This window comes from Rhinatrema bivittatum, chromosome 2 (assembly GCF_901001135.1).
Source record: "Rhinatrema bivittatum chromosome 2, aRhiBiv1.1, whole genome shotgun sequence".
In the NCBI taxonomy this organism is placed as follows: domain Eukaryota; kingdom Metazoa; phylum Chordata; class Amphibia; order Gymnophiona; family Rhinatrematidae; genus Rhinatrema; species Rhinatrema bivittatum.
Window position 1 is genome coordinate 755,538,045 of NC_042616.1, and position 25,284 is coordinate 755,563,328.

The 25,284-nt window shown below is 49.2% G+C and overlaps 1 protein-coding gene across 1 annotated transcript in view; it reads right to left on the reverse strand.

Moving 5' to 3' along the window:
* Positions 1 to 25,284, reverse strand: part of ENPP2 (ectonucleotide pyrophosphatase/phosphodiesterase 2) — a 639,793-nt gene that overhangs the window by 598,622 nt on the left and 15,887 nt on the right. The window contains 1 exon segment of the mRNA XM_029591948.1: positions 3,595 to 3,750. Coding sequence (XP_029447808.1) covers positions 3,595 to 3,750 — 156 coding nt within the window.

Here is a 25,284-nt window from a genome sequence, read left to right on the forward strand (position 1 = left end):
CTCTGGAATTCCCTCCAGACTCAACCTCCTGAGAGAAGCAGACAAGATCGCACCACAATGGCGCAACAGGAAGCAATCTATAAAGACATCACCACCACCTCAAAGGCTTGCTTAAGAATAGCCTCAATCCTTCTATCATGTACATCCTTCAAGGCAACGCCTCCCTCTACGGAGATAGTCATCCGCTTGGAGACGGTACATACCAGTGCATCCACTCTGAGAAAATGCAAACGCTCTCTCACAGTCTGATCCAGGGGGTACAGGCCTTCCAATGTCTGACCCCCTTTAAAATTTGCCTCTGGGTTCATCCCTTTCCAGATCAATCAATTCCTGAATGGCATTCATATCAGGTTAAAAACACGTAAGGGAACCAAAATGGGATTCTTCCTCAGCTCCAACATTTATTTATTTATTTATTTTTGGTTTTTATATACCGGAAATTCCTGTATACAATACATATCACTCCGGTTCACATTTAACATGGATAACTATCGCCGGGGAGGCGGTTTACATGGAACATATTGTGAATAATGAACGGGTAATCTATAATAAACTACAAGCTATTGTGAAAACAACTAAGAACAACTTAGAAAGAAAACGACATGGAACATAAAACTGAAGTAATATAAACATAAAATTATTGCTGTAAAAAAATGATGGTTGTTGATCTTATTGCTCTTAGCTCTCTGGGAAAGCTTGATGGAATAACCAAGTCTTGAGTTTCACTTTAAAAGTGGTATGGCACGACTCAAGGCGGAGGTCCGGTGGTAGGGAGTTCCAGAGAGACGGGCCCGCTGTGGATAGAGCGCGTTTCCTCAGGGTAGATTTTGCAGGTTGGGTGTTCATTCTGTTCTGGTATGCCCTTCTGGTTGGTTTGTTAGAGGAGTGTAGTTGAAGCTTGAAGGTTAAGTTGAATGGAGAGATATTATGTAGGGCCTTATGAATCATCATACAGGTTTTGAACTGAATCCTGTATTTTATGGGAAGCATCAGAACCAGGGATATTCAGCTGTTTCAAGGTCTGGAAAGTCAGGGTCTCAATGAAAGAACCGCAATATGGTTCGAAATGGTTCTAGACCTGGAGGAATTTCCCCATCTTCCAGGGAATCAATCAGCCTAATCATCAGTGCCATCCGGATTCCTCTCGGCAATACCCGCAGGAAGCTGAGGCGAGCTCCAGCGCTTAAGTATAGTACTGGAAGAGGGAGGAGCCAGCAGCGTAGGGTCCGACCGGTCAGGAATGGGGGAAGTGGAGGACTGCGCCTGAAGAAAGGCTTGTAAGCCTTGAAAAAATTCCACCCAAGAAAAGCAGCTGAATCCAGACCGAGGCCAGAAGGAACTGGAGCTGGTCCCACAGAACTGCCCTTGCCAAAGAAGAAGCCAGTCAAGGGAGAACCAAGATCTGGCATCCCCCCAGTCAAGGCCGTGACCAAACCATCATCAGAATGGGAGTAGCCAGGCTTAGCAAAAATCAGAGGAATACAACTCTCCCTGAGCGTCTGAGCAGCGCTGACAAGTTAAAAGCCAGGTCAGGTTGAGAAGCCCTAATACATGACAGGCAACACAAATAAGACGACACTTAGGCTTCTTGCTTACCGGTGCCATTGCAGCAGTAAATGTGCGTCTTAACGGCTCAAGCTCAGAAATGGAATGCATACAAAAAATAAATGCCTAGAAGCAAGGCAAGGCGCATGCACAACTTGTGCACCAAGCTAAGTGTATGAACAGTGAAAAAATTTGTGCGTGTAAAAGGCACGCCAAAAAAACAGAGCACACAATGCGTGCACAGAGCCAATGCAATGCACACACCGACGGCCTGTAGAGGGCAGCAGAACACACACAAGAGCACATGAAAAACGCCGCCGCAGCCCACCACATGGCATGCAAGAAAAAAGCCTTAAGTGCAGGGCCTAGCCCACCGGCAGCCGCTCAACCTGCCAGGTTGCCCAGTTCCCCAACCCCAACGGGAGCAGGAACAAACGCCTGTATGCCACGCCAAGCATGGAGACCGGAGGAAGTCCTGAAACCCCTCTGTCTGATCAGGCAAAATTGTCTTTTTTTTTTTTTAAACCTTACCTGAGCTCAGTGCTTGCCGGCTGAATACAAAGATAGTCTCTGGCTATGGGGGGAATAAGGCACCTGCTGTCACCTTCATGCTCGGCCTCCTGCACCCGCTGCCTTTCAGCTGAACTACCAGTTAAGTCCACGCTGTGAAACCCAGTTACCGGACCAAGGCACGCCTCTGAGGGACCACAGAAATCACCTCAGGAATTCTCAACTGGGGGAGGTATCACCACAGGAGAGCGGGGCTCTCTTTTCCTTAATTTAGAATTTCACATTTCTCCTTCCAAAAAGCTTGAAGCACTTCCCATAAGGATAGGCATGCCCACCATCTGCTGGAGACGGATAATACTGGCAGGCTGGGGTCACTCAGATCTATATATACTGTGATGGCAGTTTTCTCCATCTCCATTTGCTAGCAGGGGAGCATAAACCCACTGGTCCTGAGTCCATTTGTCTACATGCTAGGAAACGAGAATTTTCCCCCTTACATTAATAGACCCACTTGCAGTTTCTAGTCTGGTCATAGCAGCAATGGACCAAAGGCTGAGAATTATACACCAAGGATCCCTCTGAAGCCAGTATCATAGGTTCAGAAACTAGCTACCAACCCCCATCAGCCCAGGGCACAGAAGGCCTGGAACTGATAATAGAAACCAGACTTTCCACATGGCAGTGTGCAGCACTACCACGGAGCCATTAAAGCCAGTCCAAGAAGTTAATTTTTCAATGCCTCTTCACTGCTCCCTCAAAATACTATTCCAAATATTAAATATGTTGAGTAATCTGGCCTGACATGGCAAGTACAAAAAAAAGTATTCATACCATATAACGTACAATGGTTAAGTATCACCAGTAAGGTGCAGGACAACCTGGACAAGGGGTTAAATATCATAGAAAGATGTGGGTGAAAGAGACATAGCAGATGTCTGCCTATAAGGACCATTTGGCCCAGGCAGTCTGCCCAGGTCCACTGCCTAAGAGTATATCTGATCCTTGCTGCCATTTCATGTTAGTTGACCTTGCCTTCTTTCTGTGAAGTTTGACCTTCTAGCAACTCCACCCAGCCTCCAGAAGAGGGAAAAAAAACCAAACCCAACTCACTGCACCAAACCCTCCAAATACAGCTCAGACTGTGGCAGTTAAAGTAACTGCAAATCCTGAGTGTATCAGACATGAGGCATATTGTATAAACAATACAATTAATGGGCTTTTTTTTTTTTTAAATTCAAAGACAGTTTTATTATTAGGTATCAATTTGCAAAAATATATGAACAATCTGTAGTTAATTTACTACAGTATCTATAATTTCCAATAACCAGTATGGTTTCTCCTAATCTAGCTACCAAAACACTGACCATGGCCTTGACAGCTAAGCGAAGAACTATGTGGATTTTCACCCTAAATAATCCAACAGGAGAGGATGGAGTATACCCCACACTAGAAAGGCTGGGGCTAAGGCTGAGAAAGAAGCACCAGGCCCTGTTATGCACAGCTCCACAGTCTCAGTGGCTCAGGCAGCACTCATCATACCTGTCTTTAAACAGTGCTCATCAAAGTCGGAGCAGCAGCTGTTGTAGCTCTTGCACAAGTTGTCACAGCGGCAGCCGGGGGGCTCAACTTCTTGAAGTTCAAAGCATCTGCCTTTGCAAGACCCGGAAGTACTGACCCAGGGGGAATCTGAAAGCACTGTGTGGAACAAGAAACAGTGCAACATCTGTCAGGTCATCATCAGCTGGTGAAGGATTGCTCAATCTAGGACCACTTTTAGCATTCATAAAAAACTACAAACCTCAGCAGCGCTGTAACAGGATGAGAGGGGAAAAAGACAAGAAGCAGTCAAACTACATGCTGAAGTAAGCCTAAATAATTATTAAAAAAAAACAAAAAAAACAGGCATTTCAGTAAGTAAGCAGCAAACTGAGAAATCAGCAAGCAGAGCACAGCAGCTGGCTTCAACCCACAAAAATGTACTTAGGTCATGAAAACCCAATTATAAAAGATTAAAAACTATTCCAGCAGCTAGATTTTGTAGCTGCAGTAAACTGAGCTGACATTTTCATGCATAAAACTGGAATTAATCTCTACATAACACAGTCAGCAGGAGCAATTTTACCATGCAGATTGTCAAATCCAGTCAGACCACAGAGAATCCTTTCTTCCTATCCCACAGAACAGTACAGGGTGTGTATTTGTATTATAAAAAAAAAAAAAACACTGCACATGAGAAAAAAGTTGTTTATAGTGGAAGGAAGTTCTAGTCATGAAAATCAGAGACATAAAATCAGAGAGAGGATCAAAGAGAAAAAAAAACCACATTTTTTCATACAAACAAGAAAAGCTGGTGGATGCACGAGACAGGAGGTGGAGGAAGGTAGAGATGGTATCAAAATTCAAGAAAGCATGGGATAAGCAGAGAGGACCTTTAGTGGTAGAAAACCAAGTCTAAAGTAGGGTCTGAAGTATTGCAAAAAGGCAGAGCAGGCTGGATGAGCTTTGCAGTCAATGTCTGTGTGGCACGATTACATTTTGAGGTATCAAGGCAAAATAAATTCCGTGTACTCAATAAATTTCCTGTTTTTAAAAATTCAAAAAAGCAGAGTTGCTTACCTGTAACAGGTGTTATAGGACAGCAGGATGTTAGTCATCACATATGGGTGACATCATCAGGATGGAGCCCAATCACAGAATACTTTTGTCAAAGTTTCTAGAACTTTGACTGGCACCTACTGGGCATGTCCAGCATGCCACTAACCCTGTAACCAGCAGGGGTATCCCTTTAGTCTCATGTATAGTCAAAAAGCGTGCGAAAAATAAAACAAATCGCAAGCGTGCTCAACTCCGCGGGGTGGCGGGTGGGTTTCGTGAGGACTAACATCCTGCTGTCCTGTGACAACACCTGTTACAGGTAAGCAACTGCTTTCTCACGGGACAAGCAGGATGGTAGTCCTCACATATGGATGAATAACAAGCTGAGGATGCAGGCGCATGTAACAAAAACACCCAAAGACATGCAACAGGCACAACAACAGGGATGGTCTTTTGGATAACGGGCAGCCTGAAATTCCCAGCGGGCTGTAGGACGGAAGTTGGGTATTAAACTGAGAAAAGATTGCACAGAACAGACTGGCCAAAGATAGAATCTTGTGTGCCAGCCTTGTCCAGGCAATAGTGGGCTGCAAAGGTATGGAGAAAACTCCAAGTATCAGCTTTGCAGATATCAGTAAGAGGTACAGAACGAAGGTGTGCTACCGACGATGCCATTGCTCTAATGGCGCGCACTTTAACGCGTCCCTGTAGCGGAAAGCCTGCTTGTTGGTAGCAGAAGGAAATACAGTCCACCAGCCAGGAGGACAGGGTCTGCTTTCCCACCGGGATTCCTAGCCTAAGTTTATCAAAGGAGACAAATAGCTGGGTGGACTTCCTATGGCCTGCAGTGCATTCCAAATAAAAGGCTAATGCACGTTTGCAGTCCAAGGAATGGACAGCCCGCTCACCAGGAAGTGAGTGGGGTTTTCGAAAGAAAGTAGGCAGAACTATGGATTGATTTAAATGGAACTCAGATACCACTTTCGGTAGAAATTTAGGATGAGTGCGAAGGACCACCCAATCATGAAGAAAATTTGTGTAAGGGGGGTAAGTAACCAGTGCCTGGAGCTCACTGATCGTGCGAGCAGACTTCCAACGCAAGAAGGAAAAGGACCTTCCAAGTAAGATGCTGCAACTCACAGGAATGCAGAGGCTCAAACGGAGGTTGCATGAGTCGCGCTAATACCACATTAAGGTCCCAAGCAGGGGCCGGGGAACCAAGAGGGAGCTTGAGGTGAAGCAAGCCCTTCATAAAGTGCGCTACCAGGGGCTGTGTCGAAATAGAGACATCCCCTATACCCCGATGGAAGGCGGCCACCGCACTAACATGCAACCTGATGGAGGAGGTATGTAAACCAGACTCCGAGAGGTGCCAGAGGTAGTCTAAAAACTGAGTCGTGGGGCAGGTAAAAGGGTCTAACGCCTTTGCAGCGCACCACAATGAGAATCTCTTCCATTTGGAATGGTAAGATTTTCTAGTAAAAGGCTTTCGTGAAGCTAACAGGACCTGAGATACAGAGTTCGAGAGATTGAATGGCCGCAGAATTAAACTTTCAACATCCAAGCTGTCAGTGACAAGGCCTGAAGGTTGGGATGGCGCAATTATCCGTTCCTCTGCGATATCAGGGACGGATCCGTGCCTAGGCAAATCTGCGGATGCACTCAGAGGTCTCAAAGGATGGGAAACCATGCCTGTCGTGGCCAGTAGGGGGCAATTAGAATCATTAGGCCCTTGTCTCCTCGTAGCTTCACGAGAGTCTTGCTGATGAGAGGAAGTGGTGGGTAGGCAAAGAGAAGGCCCTTTGCCCAGGACAGGGCGAACGCATCCCGTGGTGGAGCAGAAGTTGTCCACCTTGCGATTGTGAAGAGACGCAAGGAGGTCGATGCTCGGATATCCCCACTTCCGAAATATCCAGTCCGCCACCGCGGGGTTGAGGGACCACTCATGGGGCTAAAATGCTCGAATGAGATTCGCTAGAACATTGTCCACACCCGCCAGGTCGGTCACTCTCAGTAGCATGGCCTGAGATAGAGTAAAAGCCCAAATTTGTGCTACCTCCTGACATAGGAGGTAGGACCCGGTTCCTCCCTGCTTGTTGATGTACCACATCGCTAAATGGTTGTCCATTTGGATTAGGATTGTTTTGTTGGACAAACAATCCCGGAACGTGCAGAAAGCATATCTGATTGCTCGGAGCTCTAGAAAATTTATTTGATGCTGTGACTCCTCTGCCAACCAGGTTCCCTGAGTCTGCAGTTGGTTGACATGTGCTCCCCAACCTAGAGTGGAAGCATCAGTTGTTAAGATTATCTGAGGTTCTGGAGCTTGAAATATGGTAGCCCTTCGAGCAGGTGGGACTCTTGGATCCACCACGCCAATGAGAGGCGAAGCTGCCTGGTGATATGGACAATGTTGGACCACTGGGATGTTAATGTCCACTGCATTACTCTCATGGCCAAAATGAGCCATTGGGGGTAACCTGGACCGAGGACGCCATATGTCTTAGCAAGTCAAGTACATGACGAGCTGTTGCGGTTTGGCGAGACTGTATAGCACACGCCAGCAACGCCAGCATGTGAGCTCGGTCCCTGGGAAGAAAAGCCTTTGCCTGGATCGTGTCGAGATCCGCTCCGATAAAGGAGAGGATTTGAGACGGAATCAGATGAGACTTCTGATAATTGATTAGAAATCCCAAGGATAGTAGTAGCTGCACCATAAGATGATGGGAGCGAAGCACCCCTTCCGGTGACAGAGCACTCAGCAACCAGTCGTCTAGATAAGAAGACTAGGCACTCACATCTATCCTTAAGTATGCGGCTACTACTGCCAGGCATTTCGTGAAGACACGAGGGGCTGACGCAAGGCCGAATGGAAGTACCCGGTACTGGAAATGTTGGTCTCCGACAAGGAACCAGAGGTACTTTCTGTGATACGGGGTTATTGCTATGTGCATGTATGCGTCCTTGAGATCCAGAGAGCAAAGCCAATCCCCCTGTTGGAGGAGTGGTAGTAAGGAGCCCAAGGTTACTATCCGAAACTTCTCTTATATATATTGTATTTAGAAAATGCTTTTATTAACAAGATGTCCAAAAATTATTTTGAGAAGTACTAGGAGATCAGTGACATAATGTGATCTAAATGGCACTGGTCTCAGGGCCAACCTGTGTGTCATTTTGTTGTATGGCCATACAAGAAAATAGTGTTGGCTGATCTTCAGACACTACCCACAAACCTCAGACTTGAGCCTTGTACCATCAAATTCAAAAACAAATTAAAGACTTGGCTCTTTAAACAGGCTTACCCAGATTAGTTCCCCTGCGCCTTTAACCCTTTGCTGCATCAGTATGTGATCTGAACCTATGTATAAAGTTATGTCACATTGTTTACTTGTTATTTTATACAGTCTGTTGCTCTTGTTTGCCAATTTCCGGCTACTTCTCTCTTGTTCTCTGTAGTCCCATCTCCGGTATCTGTTTGATGTATTTTCCACCTTCAGTTCTGATGTAAACCGGTATGATGTAACTACTAATACCGGTATAAAAAAAGCTTTAAATAAATAAATAAATGCCATTTTGACTCTGAGCAACCTCCAAGGATGCCTCAGGTCAGGCTCAGGGCTGGTACAAGGGTATTAAGCACCTTAAGCAAAACTTATGACCTTGCACGCACGCCCACCCCGGTTGTACCCAGCTCACGTACAATTAAAATATTATGCATTTATAAAAATGTTGAGATTACTTACCTGATAATCTCCTTTTCCTTAGTGTAGACAGATGGACTCAGAACAAGTGGGTATAGTGTGCTCATGCTAGCAGTTGGAGACGGATCTGACGTCAGCACAAGTACAAATACCCCCACAGGAAGTGAAGCAACTCAGTAATCTTCCTTGCAAAAGCTGTTATGGATATATGTGTACTGACGATCAATGAATTAGTGAAACAGGATTCCCCTGACCGATTGATAGTAGCTGGAGACCGCCAGTGCTTCCAACCGGAAGGCGTCGACACCTGGTAGAGTGGACACTCTTATGTAAGAAAATTACATGGCTTACCTTGAATCGGTGAAACCCATGTATAACGGCAGCCGGGCGGGATGCTGAGTCCATCTGTCTTCACTAAGGAAAAGGAGATTATCAGGTAAGTAATCTCAACATTTCCTGGCGTGTAGCCAGATGGACTCAGAACAAGTGGGATGTACAAAAGCTTTACTCCCGGACTGGGCGGGAGGCTGCCTGAGGACCGCGTAGGACTGCCCTTGCAAATGCTGTGTCCTCCCTGGCCTGGACATCCAGACGGTAAAATCTGGAAAAGGTATGGAGGGAGGACCATGTCGCCGCCTTACATATTTCTGCGGGCGACAGCATCCTAGATTCTACCCAAGATGCTGCTTGCGCTCTGGTAGAATGAGCCTTGACCTGTAGAGGTGGTGACTTTCCGGCCTCTACGTAGGCCGCTCTGATAACTTCTTTGATCCAGCGGGCGATGGTGGGCCGAGAGGCCACTTCCCCTTGTTTCTTCCCGCTGTGAAGGACGAACAGATGGTCCGTCTTTCGTACTGTTTCTGTCTTTTCCAGGTATCTGGACAGCAATCTGCCGATATCGAGATGGCGTAGTAAACGCCCTTCTTCTGATTTCTTCAAACCCGCTGTGGTTGGCAAAGATATGGTTTGGTTGAGGTGAAATTGTGAGACTACTTTAGGTAAGAAAGAGGGAACCGTGCGAAGATGGATAGCCTCTGGAGTGATTCTGAGAAAGGGATCACGGCAGGACAGCGCTTGTAGCTCTGAGATGCGGCGTGCGGAACACACTGCCAGCAAGAACACCATCTTCAAAGTTAGCGAACGGAGAGACAGGCCCCGAAGGGGTCTGAAGGTGGATCCCGCGAGGAAATCCAAAACTATGTTGAGGTTCCACAGGGGCACTGGCCACTTCAGTGGCGGACGAATGTGCTTAACTCCTTTCATGAAGCGGGAAACATCTGGGTGCATGGCAATGGTCTTGCCATCCCTCCTGGGACCATAGCAAAACAGCGCAGCCACCTGAACCTTGATGGAGCTTAGGGAGAGACCCTTCTGAAGCCCATCCTGCAGGAAATCCAGAACAATAGGGATTGTGGTCGCATGTGGATTGGTGCCATGAGTGTCGCACCAGGCTTCAAATACTCTCCAGATCCTTATGTAGGTGAGGGATGTGGAAAACTTGCGAGCTCGGAGGAGTGTATCTATCACTGGCTCCGAGTAACCTCTTTTCTTCAGTCTAGCCCTCTCAATGGCCAGACCGTAAGAGAGAATTGAGCCGGATCCTCGTGGAGGATGGGACCTTGACGTAGCAGGTCCCTGAGAGGAGGCAGGGGAAGAGGCTCCCCTGTCAGTAGTCTTCTCATGTCCGCGTACCAGGGTCTTCTTGGCCAGTCTCGTGCCACTAGAAGAACTAGGCCTCTGTGCCTCTGAATCTTGTGTATAAGGGCGCCCAGCAGGGGCCACAGAGGAAAGGCGTATAGCAGGGTCCCTGGAGGCCATGGCTGAACCAGGGTGTCGATCCCGTGAGAGAACGGATCTCGTTTGCGGCTGAAGTATCTGGGTACTTGAGCATTGGACCTGTCTGCCAGTAAGTCCATGTCCGGAGTCCCCCACTGATCCACAATCATCTGGAAGGCTGTGGGGGACAGCTGCCATTCTCCCGGACTTAGGCTTTTCCCTGCTGAGGAAGTCTGCCGCGGTGTTGTCCCCTCCGGCAATGTGGACGGCGGAGATGTCTTGGAGATTCGCCTCTGCCCAAGCCATCAGCGGGGCTATCTCTAGGGACACCTGTTGGCTTCTGGTTCCGTCCTGTCGGTTGATGTATGCCACTGTGGTGGCATTGTCGGACATCACTCTGACTGCTCTGTTCCTCAGTCTGTGAGCAAATCGCAGGCAGGCTAATCGGACTGCCCGTGCCTCTAGGCGGTTGATGTTCCACCCTGACGCTTCTCTGTTCCACCGCCCTTGGGCAGTGTGCTCCCCATCCGCTCAGGCTGGCATCTGTGGTGAGCAGAGTCCACGTGGGGGGAGGACATCTTCGACCCCCTGCTCGTGGGGTCGGACTGCAACCACCACCGTAGCTGGGTCCGCACCCTGGCGGGTAGAGGTAGATGCACGGTGTAGTTCTGTAAAAGTGGGCTCCACCGAGAGAGGAGGGAGTGTTGTAATTGTCTCATATGGGCCCTTGCCCATGGTACCACTTCCAGGGTGGATGCCATGAGACCGAGAACCTGCAGATAGTCCCAAGCTATGGGCCGGCTGGCTCCCATCAAGGACCATAGACGCGTCTGGAGTTTTAACCTTCTCTTGGTGGTGAGGCTGACTTTGTCTGCCTGGGTGTCGAACTGGACTCCCAGGTATTCCAGTGATTGGGAAGGCTGTAGGCAACTCTTGCTTAGGTTGACTACCCATCCCAGGCTTTCCAGAAGGGCGATCACCCTGTTGGTTGCCCGATGGCTCTCCTCTCGTGATTTCGCTCTGATCAGCCAATCGTCTAGGTAGGGATGGACAAGGATTCCTTCCCGTCTGAGCGCCGCTGCTACTGCTACGATCACCTTGGTGAAGGTCCGCAGCGCCGTGGCTAACCAGAAGGGCAAAGCCCGGAATTGGAAGTGTTGTTCAGAACCTTGAAGCGTAGGTAGCGCTGATGATCCCGATGGATCGGGATATGCAGGTAGGCTTCTGACAAGTCTAAGGCCGTGAGGAATTCCCCCGGCTGTACTGCGGTCTTGACTGAGCGCAGAGTTTCCATGCGAAACTTCGGGATCCTTAAGTATCGGTTGACTGACTTGAGGTCCAATACGGGCCGGAAAGTGCCCTCTTTCTTGGGTACCATGAAATAAATGGAATAGTGCCCAGAATCCATTTCCCATGCAGGTACTGGGATTATGGCTTTCAAGGACAGGAGCCTCGCCAGGGTAGCTTCCAATGCTGCCTTCTTGTGGATTGGACACGGAGATTCCACAAACCTGTCCGGAGGGATGTGATGGAAGTCCAGATAATACCCCTCTCGGATGATGGCGAGGACCCACTGGTCCGACGTAATCTCGACCCATCTGGGGTAGAAGAGGGTTAACCTGCCCCCTATGGCTCCGTCCCCCGGATGGATCGGCTGATTCTCATTGTGGGGTGCGGCCGGGACCCGAGCCCGAGCCGGCTCCCCTCTTGTGCTGCTTGGTCCGAAAGGACTGGTTCCTGGCCTGAGGACGAGGTGCCTGGTAGCGACTCCTATAGGGAGTAAAGCGTTGGGCGCTTCTACCTCTGGAGGGCATCGGAAAGGTGCGCAGGTTCCTCTTGGACCTGTCTTCCGGCACTCGAGGTACTGGAGAGGCACCCCATGTGCTGGCCAGTTTATCTAGGTCGCTGCCGAACAGAAGAGACCCTTTGAACGGCATTCTAGTGAGACGTGTCTTAGAAGGAGCGTCGGCTGACCAGTTCCGTATGCAGAGCTGCCTCCTGGCTGCTACTGAGGATGAGACCCCCTTGGCTGTCGTACGGACTAGGTCGGAGGCAGCATCTGTAAGGAACGAGAGAGCCAACTCCATGTCTGCAGCCGGCACATTGTTCCTGACCTGTGACAAACAGGAACGCGTTACCACTGTAGCAGGTTGTGATTCGCAGAGACAGAGCTGCCACCTCAAAGGTTTGTTTCAGGATGTCATCCAGGCGTCGGTCATGAGCCTCCTTGAGGGCCTCCCCCCCCCCCCCCTCCACTGGAATAGTAGTGTGCTTGACCACAGCGCTAACCAGGGCGTCCACCTTAGGGCACGCCAGCATATCCTTGATTGCCGGGTCCAGGGGGTACATGCCAGACAGGGCCCGACCCCCTTTGAATGAGGCCTCCGGCGCATTCCACTCTAAATCGATCAGCTGTTGTGCCGCTTGCAGGAAGGGGAAATGGCGGGCTGTGGGACGAAGACCCTCCAGCAGGGGGTTCTGCGTAGATGCCTCCATGGTGCTGGAGCCTGGAATAGCCAACTCCGTCAGGCACTGAGAGACCAGGTCGGAGAGATCCTCCTTGGGAAAGAACCGCCTCATAGTTCGATATGGCTCTATCCCCGAGGGAAGTTCCCCCTCCTCGGGGGGTTCGGACTCATCCTCCGAGATATCAGGGTCCGCAAGAGCCGGACTGCCCGGAGGCGGGTGCCCGCGATAAGGGCGAGAAGGTCCGGGGGCAGGGTCAGCCGGAGCGGCAGCAGGGCTTGGACGGGAAGCTGACTGCATCTGTACAAAGGCGTGAATCACCTTAAATAAATCCACCCAGGAAATGGAAGCGGTCTCTAGCCGGAGTACCAGGTCCCCCGGGAGTCCCGGTTGTTCGAGACGGCCCGCTAGATCCGGGGTGGCCCCTGGGGAACTGTCGGTAAACCTCGGTTGAGACTGGTCCTGACCCGAGGCTCCTACGGCTTCCTCACATTGGGCACAAAGGGAGTCTGGCTCCTCGCTCTGCGTGGCTCTAAGCTGGCACGCTGAGCAGAGGCTGAGAGCTTTCACGCCGGAAGCAGGAGGTGCCACCTCTGGAGACGCCGGGGCGTTTAAATGTTCCATCGCGTCTTGCGAATGCAGGGTGCCGGAGCTTATGCTGCCAATAATATATGCGCTCAATATACCATATGCGCTCCAGTCCTGGTCCATCAGGGGAGGGGGACCAGGACCGGAGGCCACCACAGAGAAGCAGGTGAGGCGGTCGGCCACCCCCCAGACATGGCCGGAGCCCTTACCCGAGCAGGAACTAAAGGGAAGGGAAGGGACACTAAACAAAATTAAAACGGCGCTAAGCCCGCCCCCTGGGCACCACGTAATCCCGGAGCCCAGAGCCCTTTATAGGGCAAGAGACGGCCCCAGGCGTCGCGCTCCTTAGTGCGTAACTGAGTGCGGTAACTGAGTTTGGTTCCCACCCCCTCCAATTCCATCTCCGAGCCCCCCATGTAAATGGTAACACCCCCAGCACTCCCGTAGCTCACAACTCTCAACACTCTCATTCAGCCAGCTCTCCAGCAGACAGACACACGCATCACTCTCAAACTGCTCCAAACTCTTGCAACCAATCAGCTCTCCAGGGGACACTTCCTTCCACAGTCGGACTAGATCTCCAAGCTCTCGAAACCAATCAGCTCTCCAGGGGACACTTCCTTCCTCAGTCGGACTAACTCTCCACCACGACCCATTCCCCTCCTAGAGAAGTCAATATGCAAACCTTCCCTATCCCTATCATATACCACCGCCACCTTTCTCATTCGAAGGCCTTTCAACAACCATCAAGACACACTACTAGATCCCTCATTCCAATCATGACGTCCCCTCTCACGCAGTTGCTAGGTCTCACCATGTTCTCCCTTACTCTACTCAACGCACAATCTCCGACAAAGAAAACCCACGTCCTTAATGATTTCCTCTCGGACTCAAAGCCGGACATCTGTGCCATCACGGAAACCTGGCTAAAAAGCTCGGACATAGCCCTAATAAATCAATTACCGATACACCTTTATGACATTTTCTCAATCCCCAGACAAAAGAAACGAGGAGACGGTCTTCTTTTAGCTACCAAAAAGGAATTCAAACTCAATTCATTTCCAATCAAAACCACCACACCTACCAAACTCGAATTAGGTCTTTTTAAATCTAAGCATCTACAAATTCTACTAATATATGCTCCTCCAGGACTACTGGACTCAGATGCCCCCCTCATAGAAACAATAGCTAAGCACATCAACATGGACTTGCCAGCCATAATTATTGGGGACTTCAACCTCCATGTAGACGCCTCTCCTCTCTCCCCCAACTGTGAAGCACTCCTCACCACTCTGGGTGCTATGGGCTTTAAGCAAATCATTGATAAACCTACCCATAAAGCAGGACACACTCTTGACCTCATCTTCATCAATTCTAACATAACTTACAATAATGATCCGATCTGTACCCCCATTCCCTGGTCAGACCACTCAATGATTTCAACCACCCTCACGACTCAAGGAAGCCCTAAGCCTCCTCAGCCCCACTCCACCATCCACTTTAGGAAAACCTGCACTTCTGACACGCTCAGTGATCATCTTACCAAAGAACTCCCCAATCTGGACACCTCCATCCCCAATACAGCCCTCCTCTCTTGGCACAATATCACTGAGGCAATAGCAAATAAACTATGCCCTAAAACGGTGAAAATAATCAACTCGACACATAAGAAGAAACAACCCTGGTTCTCTCCAGAACTTAAGCAGATGACACAAGACCTTAGACACAAAGAATGCGAATGGCGTAAGTTCCCCAACTCCATTAATTTGTCTGACTACAAACGCACCCTCCACATCTACAGGAACTCCATCTTAAAGACAAAAAGAGACTTTTATGCCAACAGAATTCACGATCTTCAATTTGATGCCAGGACCCTGTTCTCTTATGTCTCCCAACTCACAAAATCCTCTACCCCCACCATACCAGACGACCTAGCTCAATCCAAAGCAAATGAACTAGCACTCTTCTTTCAGAAAAACACTGCAGACACATTAGCGCGCCTCCCCACCAATACAACCACCCCCCTCCTTAATCTCCAATTCCATTCCTCATACTGGTGCCATCCTCGACTCCTTCGAACCTACAACCCCACTGGAGATCGAATCTATACTTAAGAGGCTGAAACCATCTAATCACCCAGCAGACCACATTCCAACTAAACTACTGCTTCTCATCTCGAATGCTATCTCTAGACCTTTGGCCAACATCATAAATTGCTCACTCGCCCAAGGAATCTACCCGGACAGGCTAAAAACGGCGTCCCTCAAACCCCTCCTGAAGAAACCCAACCTGGACACAAGAGAACCCTCCAATTTCCGCCCCATATCCAATCTCCCTTTTCTGGCAAAAATCATGGAGAAAGTGGTAAATACACAACTCTCTGTTTACCCGGAAGAACACAATATTCTCTACCCATCCCAATATGGCTTTCGTAAATCAGCAAGTACAGAAACCCTACTTATCTCCCTTTCCGACCACATCCTCATAGGCCTTGACAAAGGGCTCTCTTTTATCCTAGTCCTTCTTGACATTTCATCAGCCTTTGACACCATGAACCACTCTATCCTACTAAATCGCCTATCAGAAATCGGATTAACAGGATCTGCCCACAGCTGGTTTAACTCCTTTCTCAGTAACAGAAGCTTCAAAGTAAAATTCAATAACAATGAATCCCCAGACGTCAAATCAACGTTAGGCGTACCACAAGGCTCTTCCTTGTCACCCACCCTTTTCAATATATACCTCCTGCCCCTCTGTCAATTGCTTACTAACCTAAAATTAAAACACTACCTCTATGCAGACGACGTGCAGATTCTGATTCCCATAACAGAATCCCTCCCTAAGTCTCTCGCCTTTTGGGAAATCTGCCTCCAATCTATTAACCGTCTGTTCACCAGCTTGAATCTAGTTCTTAATGCAACCAAGACAGAACTCCTACTCATCTCCTCTGACCACTCGGCCTTAATCAATCCACCAGCTGGCAACACCCAGATGACGCAAGTAAGGGACCTAGGAGTAATCATTGATAACCATCTGAATCTTAAGAAATCCATCAATAACACTACCAAGGATTGCTTTTATAAATTACAAGTCATGAAAAGGCTCAAACCCCTCCTCCACTTCCAGGATTTCAGGACTGTGCTCCAAACCACGCTCTTCTCCAAAACAGATTACTGCAACTCTCTCCTTCTCGGGCTCCCCATCTCATCTATCAAACCATTACAGATGCTTCAAAATGCTGCGGCTAGAATCCTGACCAATTCCAACAGAGGAGCACACATCACTCCCATACTACGGAACCTTCACTGGCTGCCAATAAAATACAGAATTTTACACAAAGCCCTCACCATAATTCACAAAACCATTCATAATCAGCAACAACTAGACCTCCAGATACCTCTCAAATTATACTCATCTGCTAGACCTATCAGAGAAGCATATAAAGGCACCCTGCAAACCCCCCAAACGAAATCCACTCGCCTATCATCCACCAAAGAACGAGCTTTTTCTACAGCCGGCCCAGCCATCTGGAACAAGATGCCCACAGACCTCAGACTAGAACCATGCCCTCTAACCTTCCGAAAAAAACTCAAGACATGGCTCTTCCTCCAAGCCTTCCCTTAACTTACATATCCAGCAATTTCTTCACCAGACCGAACACTGATTCCTAACTAAACGCCCCTCCAAGTTTAGGCATTATATTTATGCCTCTCTTCTTTATATTATTGTATTATCTAATTTATTCAGTTATGCTTCCTATATCTCCAGCTAACCTAGCCCTCCAAGTTAAAACCTCCTTCTTATATGTAACTTTCGCTTCTTGTTAAATGGTTGATTATGTTATACCCCTTGTTACATGTAAACCGATCTGATATGAATTTTTTTTCATGAAGGTCGGTATATAAAAATGTTAAATAAAATAAATAATATGCGGTCAGCAATATGCGCTCAATAATATACAATATGCGCTCAATGTACAATATGCGCCCAATATACAATATGCGGTCAGCAATATGCGCTCAACAATATACAATATGCACTCAATAATATGCGGTCAGCACTATGCGCTCAATAATATGCGATCAGTAATATGTGCTCATCAACAGGCGCCTATCATGGGCGCTCAATACCTGAACAAGGCAGACAAAATGGCGACCTCCACGGCGTGCCGCATGCAGGCAACGCCGCCGATCCTCATACCTCTGAGACCAAAAAGTAAGAGATGTACGCCTTACCTGATCCTCAGCGCTTCCCGGCTGTAACCTGGGCGGTCTCCGGCTGCAGGGGAAGAGGGGAAATACCTTCACCGCCGCGCTTGAGGAAATGCACCCGCTGCCTCTAAGCCACCGAACTCGTCTCGCTCGGGGCTAAGTCCACGCCGGGACCGAGGCGCCTCTCAGCCAGGCCCGAGCCCTCCTCGCTCGGGGGCTAGATCCCTGCCGCGATTCGGCCACCGGACCGAGGCGTAGACCTCCGAGGGATCGCGGAAATCACCCCGGGAAACTCAAGTGGGGGAGGGACCCGAGGGTATCACCGCAGGAGTGCGGGGCTCGTCTTCTGAGAAATTTGGAAAGTAGAAAGTAGATTTGGAAAACACGCTCAGCGAGCATGCAGGCGCTCCAAACTGCTTTGGAGACTGAAATTACTGAGTTGCTTCACTTCCTGTGGTGGTATATGTACCCGTGCTGACGTCAGATCTGTCTCCAACTGCTAGCACGAGCACACTATACCCACTTGTTCTGAGTCCATCTGGCTACACGCCAGGAAACAGATTTTACTGGAAAAATGACATTTAAAGTACAATCTTCTGAGGCAAAAATATTACTTACAACATATATATTATATTATATTTACATGTACTGTTGTGGTGCCAAACAGAAGACCTGCAAAAAGACACTTGGAACCCATAGTATTAGGCCTATTGTAATGCATGTTGGGTGCTTAGCCCTCCAAAAACCACGAGTACACTGAATTACAGTTACAACATAATAACCCTCCCATGCCAAAACAGCAGCAACTGCCAGCACTGTAAATATTATAACAGGCCCTAAAACACCAACATACCTCCGATTAGGAAAACAAAACAAACCAGCCTGCTAGAGATACCTATTAAAGAAACTACAAGCCAGCAGCATCTCTCACCTCAGTCACATGTAGAACACAGACAGACTCTTCCCTAATACAGAATAAAAAAGACACCATAAAACATAGAAACATGCAGACAAAAACTGAACTGGAAACCACAAGCCAGACCCTGTATACCGTACAACAATGGAAAACCAGAAACATCACCATTCCTCATATAATACCAAAACAGTTAAATCATGAAATATAAAACAATCATAATAGAGGAACCATACAAATAAAAAGAACAAGTATTTGTAATCAGCTAATGAATAGAACATCCAATAACTGGAAAATTTTTATACAAGTTTTTAAACAGCAATAAAATAATTCTAAATAGCAGACACAAACATCCAATAATTAAATCAAGGATTATAAAAAAACCAAAAAAAAAAAAAAAACCACTTTTCATACCTGGGAACTTTAGATGCTCTAGGATTATCTTGGATTAGGAGGAGGAGAAGGGGGTTGTTGCACACAAAAACATTGTCTTCTCTCACTCACACATGTTCTCTTTCATACAAACACACATGCCCACTTGCTTTCACTTACACACACACACATACTCTCTCTATCTCTCTCTCACTTTTTTCCCCCTCTAGAGGCACATACACCAGCAGCCTTCCCCTTCATCTCCCACAGCTGATGGGACACATCTGATCCTCATGTGGCCATAGAGACCTCAAAGCTGCTCTTCCTCCAGCTCCTGACCACACAATGGCCCTATGGCTCTTCTTCCTACTGCTCTCTAGTCCGTTTGGGGGGGGGGGGGGGGGCGCAGTCTTTCCACCTACTTCTCCCGGGGAAATTCCAAAGTACAAGAGCGAGCATTTCTTTACCTCTTGCAATGAGCACCCACTGGTTGTCCCAAGGAGCTGTTGTGCATGTTTTTTCAGTCAACATTTCAACCAGACTAACTCAATAAGTGGTTTTGCCACTAAATTTGACTGCTTTTTGAAGTCAACGGCAGAATCTTTTTTTTTCACCTCACAGCTGCCTCAGATAGGCCTCCTTCCTTGTTTTCACATTCATCATCTGTAATGATTCAGATTTATACTGAGACATCATAGGCCTCCTGCAGGCATGAGCTTACTTTGTAAACCAATTGCTGCTCTCTGTCCTGTGGAAAGCAAGGCTCTCTGCATTCTTCTCCTGAAAACGTTCCATCTCCGTGGCTCTTTTTGAAGGGGTAGGGGCAGCCATAGCATTTCCTCTTCCTGCCTGCATGGGCCTATGCTTTCCACTTCTAGTCCTGTGCAGGCAGAAAGGAGAAAATGTTATGGCCAGCCCGGCTCCAGAATAAGAAAATTATTCCTTACCTGCTAATTTTCGTTCCTGTAGTACCATGGATCATTCCAGACGGTGGGTTATGTCCCCCGTCCAGCAGATGGGAGTCATAACAAAAACTCTCAGGGGAGGTCCCATATAACCACGCCTCCCCTGACTCAATTCTCAGTAAACAGACTATCAAAGCCATAAGAGAAGAGATTAGAAGACCAGAGGGATCAAGTTAATGAACAGAACAACCTCCGGGTCAAAAAGCCCAGGAACTAGTTTTGGAAATAACAAGACGTAAACATTGAAACTTGCAAACAGTACTGCGCGGGAGAACCGTTCCGCAGTACAAGAAGTACAGAGAGCAAAGGTGTTAGAGACAGGTAAGCAGGGATGTCCCACCACAAAACAACCCCCAAGTCTAGGGAGGGTGTCTGGAATGATCCATGGTACTACAGGAACGAAAATTAGCAGGTAAGGAATAATTTTCTTTTCCCTGTACGTACCAGGATCATTCCAGACGGTGGGATGTACCAAAGCTTTCCCATCATGGGTGGGCCACGGACAGCCCTGCCCGAATGACCCTGTCCCCTAGATGCCCATCCGAAGGTGACCGGACATCCAGGCGATAATGCCTGGTAAAAAAGTGTGAATTGACTTCCAAGTAGCCGCCCTACAGATTTCTTGGGCGGGTACGGAGGAACTCTCAGCCCAGGAAGTTGCCTGAGCGCGGAGAGAATGAGCCTTCAGCACCAACGGTGGGGACTTACCTGCACCTAGGTATGCCACTACGATCGCTCCCTTCGAGGCCATGCAACCTCTCCGGTGTCCCGACCAAAGGACAAACAAATGATCAGAAAGCCGGAACTCATTCGTAATCTCCAGGTAGTGCATCAATACACGTCGTACATCAAGCTTGTGTAGATCACCCGACTCCATAGAGGGAAAAGAAGGAAGTTCCACCGACTGATTAAGATGAAACCCCGATACCACCTTAAGTAAAAATGAAGGAACAGTACGCAAAGAAACTCCACCCGGAGAAAAGCGGAGGTATGGCTCCCGGCAGGATAGAGCCTGCAACTCCGAAACCCGTCTTGCTGAACTGATCGCCACCAGGAATACTGTCTTGAAGGTAACATCCTTGATGATAGCAGAACGCAATGGTTCAAAAGGAGGACTGCAGAGGGCCCGGAGTACCAGGTTCAAATTCCACGATGGGCAGGGCGGACGGATTGGAGGCTTCAGGTGTCTCACTCCCTTCAGAAAACGCAGGATATCCGGATGGGAGGACAGAGGACTTCCGTTCGTACCCTGGCGGAAGGCTCCAAGAGCCGCCACCTGCACGCAAAGAGAATTATAGGCCAGACCCAGTTCAAGGCCCACCTGTAGGAAGGTAAGAATTTGTGCAACCGAAGCCTGTAGGGCCGGAATGGCTTTCGAGCTACACCACTCCTCAAAAACCTTCCACACTCGAACATACGTAACCGATGTGGACGTCTTGGGCGCCCGTAGCAGAGTGGATATGACGGACTCAGGGTAACCGCAACGCCTTAGCTTGCGCCGTTCAAAAGCCAGGCCACAAGACAGAAGCGATCTGCCGCTGGAAAAAATATTGGGCCCTGACACAGGAGTCGCGGAAGGTGGCCGAGGCGGAGCGGACCCCCCACCGCTAACTGGAGGAGATCTGAGAACCACGGTCGTCGGGGCCATTCCGGAGCCACGAGTATTACCGGACCCCGATGAGCTTCTATTCTTCGAATAACCTTTCCCACCAGTGGCCACGGTGGGAAGACATACAGAAGACACCGACGTGGCCATGGAAGTACCAGCGCATCGACTCCTTCCGCTCCGTGCTCCCTTCTTCGACTGAAGAAGCAAGCGGCCTTTGCATTTCTGGCCGTTGCCATGAGATCTAAGCGTGGAGTTCCCCAGCGCTTGACTATCAGGGCCATTGCCTCCTCCGAGAGTTCCCACTCTCCTGGATCCAAGTGCTGCCGGCTGAGGAAATCCGCCTGAATGTTGTCGATGCCCGCTATGTGGGAAGCTGCCAGATGCAGAAGATGGAGCTCCACCCATTCCATCAGCCTGTCTATCTCCAAGGATACCAGACGACTCCTTGTGCCCCCCTGCCTGTTGATGTACGCCACCGTGGTGGCGTTGTCTGACAGTACCCGGACTGCTCGGTGGTGTACCAAGTGTAGTAAGCCCTGAACAGCGAGCCGAACGGCCATTGACTCCAAACGGTTGATGGGCCAGGTCGACTGTTCCTTCGACCACTGCCCCTGAATCGAGGTGTCCAGACAGACCACTCCCCAACCGGATAGGCTGGCATCCGTGGTCACTACCATCCAGTCTGGAGGCTCCAGGGACACTCCTTGAGCTAACTGGTGAGGATCCATCCACCAGTCGAGACTGTGCCTTACAAAGTCTGGAAGTGGAAGCGCCACCTGATAATCCCGGTACATCGGTTTCCAACGGGAAAGCAATGCCCTCTGAAGGGGCCGAAGATGGGCAAAGGCCCATGGAACCAGGTCAATGGTGGAGGCCATGGTTCCCAGGACCTGAAGATAGTCCCACGCCCTCGGAACCTCGAGAGCCAAAAAAGTGAGGATCTGCTCGCGTAGCGCCTGAGCTCTCTCCACACTGAGAAAGACCATGGCTTTTCCCGTGTCGAAATGAGCTCCCAGAAAATCCAGTGTCTGAGATGGATGCAGTCTGCTCTTTGCAAAGTTGACGATCCAACCCAGCACCTGGAGGAGCTGGATCACTCTGTGGACCGCCTGAATTCCCTGTGCCCGTGATTTCGCTCTGATGAGCCAATCGTCCAGGTAAGGATGCACCAGGATGCCCCCTCTCCTGAGAGCAGCCGCCACTACCACCATGATTTTCGTGAACACCCGGGAAGCCATGGCCAGCCCGAAAGGCAGCACCCGGAACTGGAAATGCTGTCCCAAAATCTTGAACCGAAGATATCGCTGATGAGACTGGTAGATCGGGATATGTAGATACGCCTCCGTGAGATCCAACGAGGCTAGAAACTCCCCTGGATGTACAGCCGCCAGCACCGCACGGAGCGTCTCCATGTGGAAACGAGGAACCCTGAGGGAATTGTTGACAGTCTTGAGATCCAAAATGGGTCGGAAGGTCCCCTCCTTCTTGGGAACTACGAAGTAAACGGAATAGTGACCCCGTCCCAACTCGGAGACCGGAACCGGCACTATCACTTAAATACCTAATAACTATAAGTTATTAAGTATTTATTCTTTTGTCACACCTTGTTATTTGTAAACCGGCATGATGTGACTCCCATCGCGAATGCCGGTATATAAGAAATTTAAATAAATAAAATAAACTATCGCTCCCAAAGCGAGGAGACGAACCAGGGTCTGACGTACGTCCTGGCGCTTTGCGAAGGATCCGAAGGGAAAGAACAGAAACCTGTCTGGTGGCGTGTGTACAAAATCCAACACGTAGCCTTGCCTTAGAATACTGAGGACCCATTGGTCTGAAGTGATTCGGACCCACGCCCCGTAGAAGAGCGCAAGTCGACCCCCCAGCCGAGAAATCGACTCGAGGGTCCTCCTGGCATCATTAGAACATAAGAAAATGCCATACTGGGTCAGACCAAGGGTCCATCAAGCCCAGCATCCTGTTTCCAACAGTGGCCAATCCAGGCCATAAGAACCTGGCAAGTACCCAAAACTAAGTCTATTCCATGTAACCATTGCTAATGGCAGTGGCTATTCTCTAAGTGAACTTAATAGCAGGTAATGGACTTCTCCTCCAAGAACTTATCCAATCCTTTTTTAAACACAGCTATACTAACTGCACGAACCACATTCTCTGGCAACAAATTCCAGAGTTTAATTGTGCGTTGAGTAAAAAAGAACTTTCTCCGATTAGTTTTAAATGTGCCCCATGCTAACTTCATGGAGTGTCCCCTAGTCTTTCTACTATCCGAAAGAGTAAATAACCGATTCACATCTACCCGTTCTAGACCTCTCATGATTTTAAACACCTCTATCATATCCCCCCTCAGTCGTCTCTTCTCCAAGCTGAAAAGTCCTAACCTCTTTAGTCTTTCCTCATAGGGGAGTTGTTCCATTCCCCTTATCATTTTGGTAGCCCTTCTCTGTACCTTCTCCATCGCAATTATATCTTTTTTTAGATGCGGCAACCAGAATTGTACACAGTATTCAAGGTGCGGTCTCACCATGGAGCGATACAGAGGCATTATGACATTTTCCGTTTTATTCATCATTCCTTTTCAAATAATTCCCAACATTCTGTTTGCTTTTTTGACTGCCGCAGCACACTGAACCGACCGATGGAGGTGTCCATACCGTGGCAGTCCTTACTGGCCCGACGACCCCGAAAGGACCGATTCCAAGTATGCGAGCGCAAGGAAGGAGCCCGTGGAGGCTGCTGTCTCGAGGGGCGGACCTTACGTTGATTGCGATACCTGTTCCTGCTAGTATTGAATGATCTGTAAGAACACGGCCGATCCTCTGGTAATTTGTGAACCGCATTTTTGTTGAGTGTCTTAATGATCTGATCTAGATCTTCCCCAAACAGGAACTTGCCCTTGAAAGGAAGAGACCCCAATCGGGTCTTGGGAGGAAGCATCCGCAGACCAGTTCCTTAGCCAAAGGAGACGGCGCGCAGATACCGCTGCCACCATGGCTCGTGCTTGCACTCTGATAAGATCATACAGGGCATCCGCTCCGTAGGCTACCACAGCCTCTAACCTGTCCGCCTGTTGAGCCTCGGCATCTGGAAGAGCCTGCGAGGTGAGAAGTTGTTGTACCCACCTGAGTCCTGCAAGCTGGGCCAGTGAACTGCAGATAGCCGCCCTCATGCCCAGTGCAGAGACCTCGAACACCCGCTTCAGGAACACCTCTAGCTTCCTATCCTGAAGATCCTTCAAAGCTGTGCCCCCGGTGACGGGAATGGTCGTGTGTTTCGTCACCGCTGAAACTGCCGAATCCACTGCGGGAACTCGAAGCAGCTCCAAGAAATCCGCCGGCAGAGGATATAATTTGTCCATGGCTCTACCAACCCTAAGATTGGCCTCTGGGGTGTCCCACTCTCGGGCAATTAGCTGTAAAATACTGTGATGGGTGGGAAAGGCCTTTGCCAGCGGCCAAAGGCCCGCAAGAAGTGGATCCCCCTTCTTGACATTCGGATCTGGAGCCACCGGCTCCGGAGGAGGGTCAATATCCATCTCCTGTAGGATGTGTGGAATGAGTTCCTCTAATTCCCCCGCCTGAAAAATTCGCAGGACTCTGGGATCATCCCCCTCGATCTGAGCTGTCAGGGAGGGGTCCTCGGTGAGCTGATCTAGGAGAGGGTCACTTCCTCCTCCTCCCCCCGCTGGCTGTGGCGCTGGTGGAGTGACAGGGGAGGTCCTCGAAGTTCCTGGAACCCCCGCAGTGAGAGGACCGGTAAACTGTGAGAAGAGGCCCCCTAAGGAGGGAGCCGGGCACGGTCGCTTGGCCAGGGGAGGATCTCCCCCTCCTGACAGGGAGTCCCTGCTATGCATGAAAGCCCTGTTCATCAGGACTATAAACTCAGGGGAGAAAAAATTGTCCGAGTTCCCTCGAAGCTGACTCCCCGGTAGTGCTCCGGTGACCGGAAAAGGCAGGGTGGCAGAAAGTGGAGTCTCTGCATCTTCTCCTGAAAGACCGACGTTTGAAGGAGGAAA